The sequence below is a fragment of the Helianthus annuus genome, chromosome 9, assembly GCF_002127325.2.
Source record: "Helianthus annuus cultivar XRQ/B chromosome 9, HanXRQr2.0-SUNRISE, whole genome shotgun sequence".
Lineage (NCBI taxonomy): Eukaryota > Viridiplantae > Streptophyta > Magnoliopsida > Asterales > Asteraceae > Helianthus > Helianthus annuus.
Window position 1 is genome coordinate 13,249,825 of NC_035441.2, and position 13,304 is coordinate 13,263,128.

At 38.1% G+C, this 13,304-nt stretch overlaps 2 protein-coding genes across 2 annotated transcripts; both read right to left on the minus strand.

Moving 5' to 3' along the window:
* Positions 1–6,608: 6,608 nt before the first annotated feature.
* LOC110875297 lies at positions 6,609–7,133 on the minus strand. The gene has a single exon (XM_022123493.1). The coding sequence runs from the start codon at positions 7,131–7,133 to the stop codon at positions 6,609–6,611; it is 525 nt and encodes a 174-aa protein (XP_021979185.1).
* A 145-nt stretch (positions 7,134–7,278) lies between these two features.
* On the minus strand, positions 7,279–8,139 carry LOC110875296. The gene is made up of 2 exons (XM_022123492.1): positions 7,774–8,139; positions 7,279–7,710 (listed from the first exon to the last, which is right to left on the minus strand). Exons 1-2 carry the CDS (start codon positions 8,137–8,139, stop codon positions 7,279–7,281), a joined length of 798 nt encoding a protein of 265 aa, XP_021979184.1.
* Positions 8,140–13,304: the final 5,165 nt, after the last annotated feature.

Below are 13,304 nucleotides of genomic sequence, written 5' to 3' on the forward strand. Positions count from 1 at the left end.
CGTGCCACAATCCCGATGTAGTCTTCAAAGGTTGATTACTAAAACCCTCTATGGTTATTTATTCTTTTTATTTGTTTATACGCATATAACCTTGATCCTGATTGGAAATATTTATTAATCGTATTATAAATCAATTTTATAGTTTATATATATATATATATATTTAATTATATATATGTATATATAATCGGCTTTTGGTAATTATATAAACCGCTTCCGCTATTATTTTGATACACTGATTCGCAAAAGTGGTATCAGAGTCACGGTTACACGCGTATAGATGATGAAGTTATAATTTTGATCTATGTTATAATTGTCAAAAATTATTTATTTTGACAAAAGATAAAAAGCTTTTGGTTGTCTATGGATTGTGATGTGAATCGAGCCCTAGGTTATGACCCTTATCATGGTCGTGTTTGTTATGGTTTTATTTTTCTTTGTATTTTTTGCGGATATTGGATCCGATGTAATATTATTTTTTATTTGTATTTTTTGCGGATATTGGATCCGATGTAATAGATAGGATTAGAACAGATTTGGTTTTATTGTATTTTCAAATTTGTTATTGTAATCCATCAAGTACAAGATCAAGATCAAGATAAATGGCAAACAGGTACCATGAAGATAGAGATCGCGGGTTAAGTGGGATTTTTTCAAAAATAGCTTTTGAAACCCTTTAGACTAGTTCGTTTCGTTTCGTGGCTAAAACGAAACGGGCGACCTATTAGGGGCTCGATTCGATTATTTTATTATTATGTTTTGTGGTTGTATTTTATTTATTATAAATAATCTAGATAACCCAAAATAAATAAAATTTTTCACAATCAAGACAACGGTTTTATTAAAACAAGTTTTATAAAACTGAAAAGTATGTTTAATAAAAAAGTTTTATTAAAATTTAAAACAAGATCCTTCGCGATAAAACGACCAACATAGTTTAATAGGGTATTTATATCGTGTCGAGTGTAGAAAGGAGTTTCTGTTATCACGAATTATATAAAATTGGATTTTATAAACTGTTGTGTAACTCGCCTCATGCTACGAGTTACTCAAAATATTTTTTTGGTAAATATTAAAATAATTCTCAAACTTTAAATTGATGTTTTATGCCACCCTTAACAAGTTAACACTTCATTCTAAATCGAACCCAAATGTTAGTGCTATACCCTTCATCTGGGCGTCCATCATGAAAGAACGTAATCATCGCGTTTCTTGTGTAACATAGGCCGGTGTTACAGTTAACAGTAAAGGACAAAACATCGCTTGTTTATCAAGTGGGCATAGTTGGGGTTAAACATACATCGCTTTTAAGCGATAACCACAAATGGAGAGTTGTGTAGTAAACACAATTAACAATTGTTGTTTACTTACATAATCATACCAGTGGATAGTGCTTAAGCCAATTCACTGTGATTTGATGAATCGGGATCTCATCTTAATTAAAATTTTGCTATTGGGTCATAAAATAAAATTAGGATATTTAAAACATAAAATACTAATAAATTAATTTTGAATTTTGTAGTTGTCCACTGAAAACAATTCCTCCCAATTCCCTCTCAAGTCCGTCTTAGATAAGGACAAACTAAACCACTCCAACTTCATGGACTGGCACTGCAATTTAAAAATTGTACTCAAGGCGGAGAACAAACTGTATGTTCTTGATACGTCAGTCCCTGATAAACCCATCAATCAGCAAACTATGCAAAGCACTTTGATGACTCTATGAAAATCCCATGTCTGATGTTAGCATCTATGATCCCTGAACTTCAAGGGAGCATGGATGATATGATGGCATACGAGATGAATGAGCATCTGGTGGAAATGTTCCAACAGACGGCTCGTCATGAGAGGATTGATGTGATGAGATTACTCATAACCACTCATATTGTAACACCCGTCTAATTTCTACTTGAATTTAATAATAATTCATGCAATTATACATAAAAGGCGTCCAATTATAACATAAGTTCCGTAGATATAGTTGGAGAGTAGCAAAACATTAGTCAACTAACATAATATTTCAAACATTCATAAGTTGTTTAGCTAATTAATTACATTTCAAAACATTGTCTATTAAATATAAATGTCGCGGAAGCTTCTAAGTGTGTTCGGTTCTTCAACTTGCTTGACCGCCATCCGTAAGATCCACATCGACACCTAGGGTCAAAAACACTAAAAACATTAGTTTTGACACTAATATAGTGCATAAAAACAAGTTCTGACATCGAAATGTTTGAAAAATAAAATACAAAGTTTTCTGGGCTCTACCTTAACTTACGGTGTCTACCGTAAGTTACGGTAGATGCTGTATAATTCTGGACTGCCGTAACTCAGTAGTGAACCACCGTAATGTTTTTGTTTTCCACCGTAAGTTACGGTGGAGACCATAACTTACGGTGGACGCTGTAACTTTGCCATTTGACTAGTTTGTGGATTTTACCCGGATCCACACGTCATTTTAGGTGATTCTATTCCTGTATGTTTGTAAATTTATTACGGACATGTTCCTTACGACTATCATACCAAAGTTTGACTCACCGATCATACGGCTAAAGCCTCTATACTATCATTCGACCCATTCTAACTTTATTTATTTTACTACATTTCACTAGTAAGCCTATGGCGTCTTATACCCATCATCCGGGGCTTAGCATCGCTTGCGTTTCCTTACCAATTCCATGGTTTAACGCTCTTGTGATTGATGTCGTCGTTACTAACTAACTAGAACACCAATACTACAATTAATACCATTGTTTGACCCGTTGGCTCATCTTGTGGGAATCCTCCCAATGTGATGACTACCAAACGGTTCCTTATCAATTTTAACTCTATTAATTCGAGTAGCGATCATAGTCACAAAAATGAACACAATTTCTATTCTAAAATTGCGACTACGCATAATTTATTTACAATTCATTTAATGTAACGAGTCAAGTTACATACCTTTAAAGCAAGCCCTTCAAACGTGCGTCCACACCGGTTTGCCCGCTCGATGCTCCGACTTCCTTTCCTATAGAGTTCAATCACTTTATGTTTAGAACTCTTTGTTTCACATATATAACGCACATTTTGCCGAACATCATAATTATGCGTTTTTAACTTAAATTTTCAGTTTCAAGCCTTCTTTGAGGCATTTCAACAAACATTTCAAGGGCAGATTTTACATGATTATATAACCAATCCCTAACTTATCATTTAGCCCGAATTTTCATTAATCAAGCTTTCATATATAAGGTTTAACATTCAGATTTCAGAAATCTCTTCCTAAGAACCACATTACACTAGAAAATTGCTTAAAACCCTAGTGTTCATCAACTTCACACAAAACCCATGAATGACCTTCAATGTATTCATGAAATTTTCAGAATTTAGGCATGATTTCACATGTTTTTGTCTAGGTTTTACTCCTAGACACTACATCATTCCTATTCAATCCAAATAGCAAACATCCAACATCTAATTTCAGATTTTCCTAATTCATGAGAATTTCAAGTAGAGGATTTTTATTAAGTTTTACATACCTTATGATCTCCTCGCAATGGGGATCAGTAATCTATGCCCAATTTTCGATTTTAGCTTAGTTTGAGCCTTCAATTTGAGAGTTTAGTGAATTTTTAGGGTTTGGAGCATGGGGGTCGCCCTTCTCCTGCTCTTGATCGACCAGACACCTCTTTTGGGGTATTTGGTTTGTTTTTAATTTGTTTTATGAATTTAAGTTTCAATTTTAGCAACATAGGCCCCTCCACTTTTATTTATTTTGTATCTTTGGCATTTTTAATCCATTCATGTTTTAAAACGGGACAATTAACTAACTAGGTTATTTATTCCTAGTTAGCTCATCCTCGTTTATTTTTATACTTTATATAATGCTAATATAAAGCCTTTTAAATTTCGGAGTGTTACAAGTCCCCCCCCCCTTAAAAGGGTTTCGTCCCGGAAACCGGAGTACGTACCGAATAGTGTAGGGTAGAGACATCGCATTTCCTCTTCGGACTCCCATGTAGTGTCCGAACCTTTCTTATGCTCCCACTTGATCTTGACTTTATCGATTTGTTTGTTTCGCAAGTGCTTAACCTTTCGATCTAGAATCTCTAGTGGTCTTACCGCATAGTTCAAGCTACTATTCACCTCGATATCATCGTAGTGGATATACGATGTTTCTTCTGCTAGGCATTTCCGCAGTTGCGACACATGAAACGTGTCATGTATCCCACTTAACTCTTCTGGTAGCTCAAGGTGATAAGCTACCTTGCCAACTCATTCGATGATTCTAAATGGCCCGATAAACCTCGGGCTTAGTTTCCCCCTTTTTCTCAATCTGATCACACCCTTCCATGGGGAAACCTTCAACATAACCATGTCACGTATTTGAAATTCAATCAGTCTCCTTCTTTTATCTGCATATAATTTCTGCCTATCCTGGGCTGCTTTCAAATGAGCTCGTACCACTTCAATCTTCTCATTAGTGGCCTGAATTATATCTGTATGGGACAATTCGCGTGGTCCAACCTCACCCCAACACACCGGGGTTCTACATTTTCTACCATATAGCATCTCGTATGGTCCCATGCCGATACTCGAATGGTAACTATTGTTGTAGGAAAATTCGGCTAAAGGTAGATAAACATCCCAACTTCCACCAAAGTCGATGATACATGCCCGTAGCATATCCTCTTGCGTCTGTATCGTTCTTTCACTCTGTCCATCCGTCTGAGGATGGTAGGCAGTACTGATGAACAGTTTGGTTCCCATTTGATCTTGGAAATCTCGCCAGAAGTTTGAAGTGAACCGGGTATCCCTGTCAGACATGATGGATACCGGTACTTCATGGCGTGCTATTATCTCATTAGTGTAAACTTCTGACATCTTTTCTGACGTATAAGTCTCACGGATTGGAATGAAGTGAGCACTTTTCGTCAATCTATCCACAACTACCCATATAGCATCGAAACCGCGGTTCGTCTTTGGTAGTTTGGTTAACAGGTCCACTGTAATATGGTCCCATTTCCAAACCGGGATTTGTAACGGTTGGAGTTTACCGTATGGTTTTTGGTGCTCCGCCTTGACTTGTAAGCAAATCAGGCATTTTTCCACATATTTCACCACATCCCTCTTCATTCCGGGCCACCAATAATTTTGTTTCAAATCATTATACATATTGGTTACACCCGGATGAATGGAATATCGGGATTTATGGGCTTCATTAAGTAGTAGCGCTTTCACCCCACAAGTATTCGGAACCCATATTCTTCCGGATCGAGTCTTCAATCCGTTCTTTCCATCCGACAAATCTTTCAACTGACCGATTATTCATTCCTTCTTCCAATTTTCCTCTTTCACTGCTTCTAATTGCGCTTCCCGGATACGTTCAAGTATACCCGAGGTCACCACAAGCTGCATCGACCTTACTCGAATCGGGACATAGTCCGCTTTTCTACTCAGTGCATCCGCCACCACATTTGCCTTTCCGGGGTGGAAGTGTATTTCGCAGTCGAAATCTTTCACTGTTTCCAACCATCGTCTCTGGCACATATTTAACTCCTTCTGATCGAAGAAGTATTTTAAGCTTTTGTGATCGGTGAATATGGTGCACTTTACTCCATATAAATAGTGCCTCCATATTTTTAATGCAAATACCACCGCAGCCAATTCAAGATCATGCGTGGGGTATTTCCTTTCATGTATTTTCAATTGTCTCGAGGCATAAGCTATAACTTTGCCTCGTTGCATCAAAACACACCCGAGCCCCGACAATGAGGCATCTGAATAGACCTCTAAGTCCTCGACTCCGTCCGGCAATGTTAATACCGAAGCTTGAGTTAGCTTCTCTTTTAGCGTCTGAAACGCCCTTTCTTGTTCGACACCCCAATCGAACTTCTCCTCCTTCCGGGTTAACTTTGTTAGTGGCGACGCAATCTTGGAGAAATCTTGAATGAATCTCATATAGTACCCCGCAAGCCTAAGAAGCTTCTAATTTCCGAGGGGTTCTTCGGGGGATTCCATTTTGACACGGCCTCGATCTTTGACGAATCCACTAACACTCCATCGGCAGTTATGATGTGGCTGAGGAATTGCACCTCTCGTAACCAAAAGGCACACTTAGAAAATTTCTCATACAACCTTTCTCGTCTAAATGTCTCTAACACTTCTTGTAAATGGTGTGCATGCTCGGCTTCACTTTTCGAATACACCAAGATGTCATCTATGAACACGATGACTGATTTATCTAGCATTGGCTTACAAACCCGGTTCATGAGATCCATGAAAGCCGCGGGTGCATTTGTTAGCCCAAATGACATCACGAGAAACTCGTAATGTCCGTACCGCGTGCGAAAAGCCGTCTTCGGAACATCTTCCTCCTTGACCTTTAGTTGGTGATACCCCGATCTAAGGTCAATCTTTTAAAACCAATTCGCACCGTGTAATTGGTCGAATAGATCATCTATTCTCGGAAGCGGGTATCGGTTCTTTACCGTGAGTTTTTTTAACTCCCGGTAATCGATACACATGCGCATGCTTCTGTCTTTCTTTTTCACGAACAGTACCGGTGCGCCCCAAGGAGACACACTCAGCCTTATGAATCCTTTGTCAAGCAGGTCTTGAATCTGTTACATCAACTCATGTAATTCCGATGGCACGAGTCGGTATGGAGCTTTAGCTACAGGTTTTGCGCCCGGAATCAGTTTGATTCCGAACTCTACCTCCCGCTCGGGTGGCATTCCCGGTAAATCGTCCAGAAATACGTCTTCAAAGTCACATACCACGGGTACGTCTCCAATCTTCGGTAGTTCTTTCTCGGTCTCATTTGCGTATATCATAAATACTTTACATCCACGCCTCATGAGCTTGTGATCTTTCATCAACGAGCATATTATAGGATTGCCTCCCTTTTCGCCATAAATTGTAACGTGTTTTCCGCTTGGAGATTTTAGCTTTATCTCCTTACGAAAACACACAACCTTTGCGTGGTGCTGAGATAGCCAATACATCCCAACGACTACTTGAAATTCCCCCATTGACATCGGGATTAAGTCTATTAAGTATTCTTCATCATCAATGTTTAATTTACAACTTCGACAAATATCACAAACTATGAAGCTTTTGTTGTCCCCTACTTCAACTTCTAAGGGCATAGATAATTTCGTCAATACAAATGAAGGATGTCGAATAAATCCATGCGAAATGAAGGATTTATTCATACCCGTATCAAATAATACACGTGCAGGAATCGAGTTAATTGTGAATATACCTGAGACCACGTCGGGCTCCGTTTTTGCTTCAACCGCAGTAAGTTGGAAGGAGAGCCTTTGCCTTTGGGGCTTCTGCTGGAGATTCCTTAACATCCCTTCTTCCAACTAGGTCTGGGCATTCGGACTTTTTGTGGCCGGGCTGATAGCATTTGCAGCAAACTGAAACTTTACCCGGGCATAGAGACGCCGTGTGCCCCGTTTTACTACATATTGGGCACGGCTTGTCTTTGAACCGACACTCTCCCTTGTGTCCTTTTCCACATACTTTGCAACTGGGCGACCCACTTTTAGCATCCGCTTTCTTTCCCGATTCAGCAGTTCGAGCTTTCTTTGTAGGGCTTGGATTCACATCCTGTGCCCTTCGCTCGCCCCTCTCAACTTGTTTCTTCAATTCGATTTCCTGCTCCCGGGCTGTGTTGATAATTTCCGTGAGGGTTTCATACTTTGAGGGAGTCATGAACTCCCGATATTCAGCACTCAGCATGTTGTAATAGTAGTATATCTTTTGCTCTTCCGTGGTGACCAACTCGTCACAGAATCTCAGCTTATCCATAAAGATGCCCGTGATCTTATCAATTGTTTCACCCTTTTGTCTTAGCTGGATGAATTCTTCCTTGATTCTGTTAATAACCGCTTTGGGACTATGGTGTTTAAGGAATGGCACTTTAAACTCATCCCAAGTCATAACCCTCGCCGCTTCGGCTCCTATTTCTTTCTTCTTATTGTCCCACCAATCCTTGGCTTGACCCCTCAATTGACCCGTCCCATAAGCAACAAAGTCACCTACGTCACAATGGGTCCGTTCAAACACTCCTTCGACATCACTTATCCATCTTTGGCATATTATCGGGTCGACCTCCCCATTGTAGATTGGCGGTTTACACGCCATGAATTCTTTGTACGAACACCCCTTGCGTTCTCCTGATTTTTCTTTTATAAGGTTGACACTATCTTCCAACCTTTTAACTCGCTCTTCAACAAGTGACAACACCGTGTTTTGAATCTTGTCTATGAACCCGGATAGACTACCTTCAATTGCCTTCCCCACTTCTTCGGCAATTATCTCTTTCATTTGTTCGGTGCTTGTCTGCACCGGATCATCATCATTTCTTTCCGACATCTTGAAACTGAAATGTTTACATTAAACATTAAACATTTCATTTATAACTTAGCTTTATTTACTTCGGTTTAGCCAAGTTCATAACTTGCTTTGACCGTTCACTTTTGGTGCACTTTCCGGGTTTGAGTGAATTAACACACTCTTCCCGTGCAAATCAATTCACTTCTCATTTGTTACAATAATATAATCTATCAAAATCATAAGTTAATTCTTACCAGATGATCGATCAAGCTTGAACCGAACACTTTGTTAACAACCTTAAGCTCTGATTACCAACTTGTAACACCCGTCTAATTTCTAATTGAATTTAATAATAATTCATGCAATTATACATAAAAGACGTCCAATTATAACATAAGTTCCGTAGATATAGTTGGAGAGTAGCAAAACATTAGTCAACTAACATAATATTTCAAACATTCATAAGTTGTTTAGCTAATTGATTACATTTCAAAACATTGTCTATTAAATATAAATGTCGCGGAAGCTTCTAAGTGTGTTCGGTTCTTCAAAACTTGCTTAACCTCCATCCGTAAGATCCACATCGACACCTAGGGTCAAAACCACTAAAAACAATAGTTTTGACACTAATATAGTGCATAAAAACAAGTTCTGACATCGAAATGTTTGAAAAATAAAATACAAAGTTTTCTGGGCTCTACCGTACCGTAAGTTACGGTAGATGCTGTATGATTCTAGTCTGCCGTAACTCAGTAATGTACCACCGTAATGTTTTTGTTTTCCACCGTAAGTTACGGTGGAGACCGTAACTTACGGTGGACGCTGTAACTTTGCCATTTGACTATTTTGTGGATTTTACCCGAATCCACATGTCATTTTAGGCGATTCTTTTCATGTATGTTTGTAAATTTATTACGAACATGTTCCTTACGACTATCATACCAAAGTTTGACTCACCGATCATACGGCTAAAGCCTCTATACTATCATTCGACCCATTCTAACTTTATCTATTTTACTACATTTCACTAGTAAGCCTATGGCGTCTTATACCCATCATCCGGGGCTTAGCATCGCTTGCGTTTCCTTACCAATTCCATGGTTTACGCTCTTGTGATTGATGTCGCCGTTGCTAACTAATTAGAACACCAATACTACAATTTATACCATTGTTTGACCCGTTGGCTCATCTTGTGGGAATCCTCCCAATGTGATAACTACCAAACGGTTCCTTATCAATTTTAACGCTATTAATTCGAGTAGCGATCATAGTCACAAAAATCAACACAATTTCTATTCTAAAATTGCGAATACGCATAATTTATTTACAATACATTTAATGTAACGGGTCAAGTTACATACCTTTAAAGCAAGCCCTTCAAACGTGTGTCCACACCGGTTTGCCCGCTCGATGCTCCGGCTTCCTTTCCTATAGAGTTCAATCACTTTATGTTTAGAACTCTTTGTTTCACATATATAACGCACATTTTGCCGAACATCAAAATTATGCGTTTTTAACTTAAATTTTTAGTTTCAAGCCTTCTTTGAGGCATTTCAACAAACATTTCAAAGGCAGATTTTACATGATTATATAACTAATCCCTAACTTATCATTTAGCCCGAATTTTCATCAATCAAGCTTTCATATATAAGGTTTAACATTCAGATTTCAGAAATCTCTTCCTAAGAACCACATTATACTAGAAAATTGCTCAAAACCCTAGTGTTCATCAACTTCACACAAAACCCATGAATGACCTTCAATGTATTCATGAAATTTCCAGAATTTAGGCATGATTTCACATGTTTTTGTCTAGGTTTTACTCCTAGACACTACATCATTCATATTCAATCCAAATAGCAAACATGCAACATCTAATTCCAGATTTTCCAAATTCATGAGAATTTCAAGTAGAGGATTTTATTAAGTTTTACATACCTTATGATTTCCTCGCAATGGGGATCAGTAATCTATGCCCAATTTTCGATTTTAGCTTAGTTTGAACCTTCAATTTAAGAGTTTAGTGAATTTTTAGGGTTTGGAGCATGGGGTCGCCCTTCTCCTGCTCTTGATCGACCAGACACCTCTTTTGGGGTGTTTGGTTTGTTTTTAATTTGTTTTATGAATTTAAGTTTCGATTTTAGCAACATAGGCCCCTCCACTTTTATTTAGTTTGTATCTTTGGCATTTTCAATTCATTCATGTTTTAAAACGGGATAATTAACTAACTAGGTTATTTATTCCTAGTTAGCTCATCCTCGTTTATTTTTATACTTTATATAATGCTAATATAAAGCCTTTTAAATTTCGGGGTGTTACACATATGCAAGAGGGTACCTCAATTAGCGCTCATATGCTAAAAATGAAGGCATATGTTGATCACTTGGCTCGTCTAGAATCCCCCTTGAGTGATGAGTTAGCTGGGGATATTATCCTCAACTGATTGTGCTAGTCATATGATCAGTTAACTATGAACTACAATATGAATGGGATGTAGAAGACACTTGCAAAGCTGCATCAGATGCTCAAAACTGCTAAGGTGAATATACCCAGCAAGACTGCACTAGTGCTGATGATCAAGGAGGGTCGTGTTAAGAAACCTAACACCAAGAAAAAATGCAATCAGGGCAAAGGCAAATTTGGTGCAAACAAGAAGCCTCAGAAGGATGCCAAGTGTTTTCATTGTAATGAAATTGGAAACTAGAAGAGGAACTATGCTAAGTATTTAGCTGAACTGAAGCAAGCCAAGGCTTTAGGAGGAGAGTCCTCAGGTGTATATGTTATTGAAATCTTTTCTTTTTCTGGCAAAACATGGGTGTTTGACACAGGATGTGGTTTTCACATTTGTAATGCTTTGCAGGGACTAAGAAAGATTAGGAAGCAGAACATGGTGACTTAGAGGTCCATGTTGGCAATGGACAAAGAGTTGTTGTGAAGGCGATTTGAGAATATGTTCTTTTACTTCCTTCTTGTTTAGAACTTGTTTTGAACAATGTTTATTTTATTCCTAGTGTTACTAGAAATATTGTTTCGGTTTCTGCTTTGCATGGATAAGGTTTCAATTATCGTTTTAATGGTGAATTTATTTTTGCTTATTTTAATGATGAACTTTACTTTGATGCAAAACCAAACAATGGAATCTATGAGATAGAAATCCAAGACAATAACATATTATGCAACATCTCCCATAAACGTAATAAGTTAGACTTTAATGATACGTATATGTAGCATTGTAGACTTGGTCACATAAGCGAGAATCGTGTTAAACAACTCAAAACAGAAGGAATCCTAGATTCAAAGGGTCCGGAAACGTTTGGCAAATGCGAATCATGCTTAAGTGGAAAGTTAACAAAAGCACCTTTTTCAAATGTTGGAGAAAGAGCTAATGATCTGTTAGGACTTGTACATACAGATGTATGTGGTCCATTCAGAACAATGTCAAGACATGGAGAAAGATACTTTTTTTACCTTTATTGATGATTTCAGTAGATATGGTTATGTTTATCTTATGAATCATAAACATGAAACATTTGAAAAGTTCAAGGAGTACCAAAACGAAGTAGAGAATCAGCTAAATAGAACTATTAAGATGCTTCGATCAAATCGAGACGGTGAATATCTTAGTCAGGAGTTCATCGACCATCTAAAGGATTGTGGAATAGTTTCACAACTCACTCCAACTGGAACACCACAACATAATGGTGTGTCTGAAAAGAGAAATCGAACTCTATTAGATATGGTTCGATCAATGATGTGTCGAACAACCCTCCCACACTCCTTTTGGAGTTATGCTCTGGAAAGTACCGCAAGACTTGTGAATATAGCTCCAACGAAGAAGGTTGACAAAACGCCTTATGAGATATGGCATGGAAAGAAACCTAAAGTATCCTATCTTAAGGCCTGGGGATGTAATGCTTATGTCACTCTAGAATCTTCGGATAAACTAGATCCCAGAGGTGAGAAAGTGGTTTTCGTCGGATACGCTAAAAAGATCAGTTACCTCTTCTACCACCCTACTGAAAATAAGATTTTCACTAAACGCAGAGACACTTTCTTGGAGGAAGAGCTTCTGGCACGAGGGATTAGAGAAAACCATGTGGATCTTGAAGAAATTCGAGAATCATAAGTGACAGAACTAGTTGTTCAGACAGAACCAGAAGTAACTGATCCAATTGTTGATGTTGAGCCTGAGAAGACTCAGGAAACAACAGAAACACCAAGTGTTCGAAGAAGTATTAGTGATCGTCATGCACCTGAAAGGTATGATGATATCTTCATGATTGATGAAGCTGAACCTGCTACTTACAAAGCTTCAATCTTGGATTCAGAATCCAAGAAATGGCAAGAAGCCATGAATATAGAAATGCAATCCATGTATGATAACCAAGTCTGGGATTTGGTTGATTTTCATACCGAATGTCGGACTGTATGAAACAAATGGATCTTCAAGAAGAAGACCGACATGGATGGAAATGTGCAAACCTACAAAGCAAGGCTTGTAGCGAAAGGGTTCACTCAGACTCAAGGAATTGATTATGAGGAAACTTTCTCGCCAGTAGCCATGTTTAAGTCTATTAGAATTTCTGTTGCTGCGTATTATGACTATGAGATATGGCAAATGGATATCAAGACGGCGTCCCTTAATGGACACTTACTTGAAGATGTCTATATGGTTCAACCTGAAGGTTTTGTCGATCTAAAGAATCCTAAAAGGTGTGCAAGCTAAATAAATCCATCAATGGATTAAAGCAAGCATCTCGCAGCTGGAATCTCCATTTTGATCAGAAAATCAAAGAGTTTGGTTTTATTAAAAGCAAAGATGAACTTTGTGTTTACAAGAAATCTAGTGGGAGTTATATCACTTTTCTCATTCTGTATGTAGATGACATACTAATCATTGGAAACAATATCCCTATGCTAATCATACGATGCTTCTCAATGCAAGACTCAAAAAGGGGGCTCTTGCCCATGGC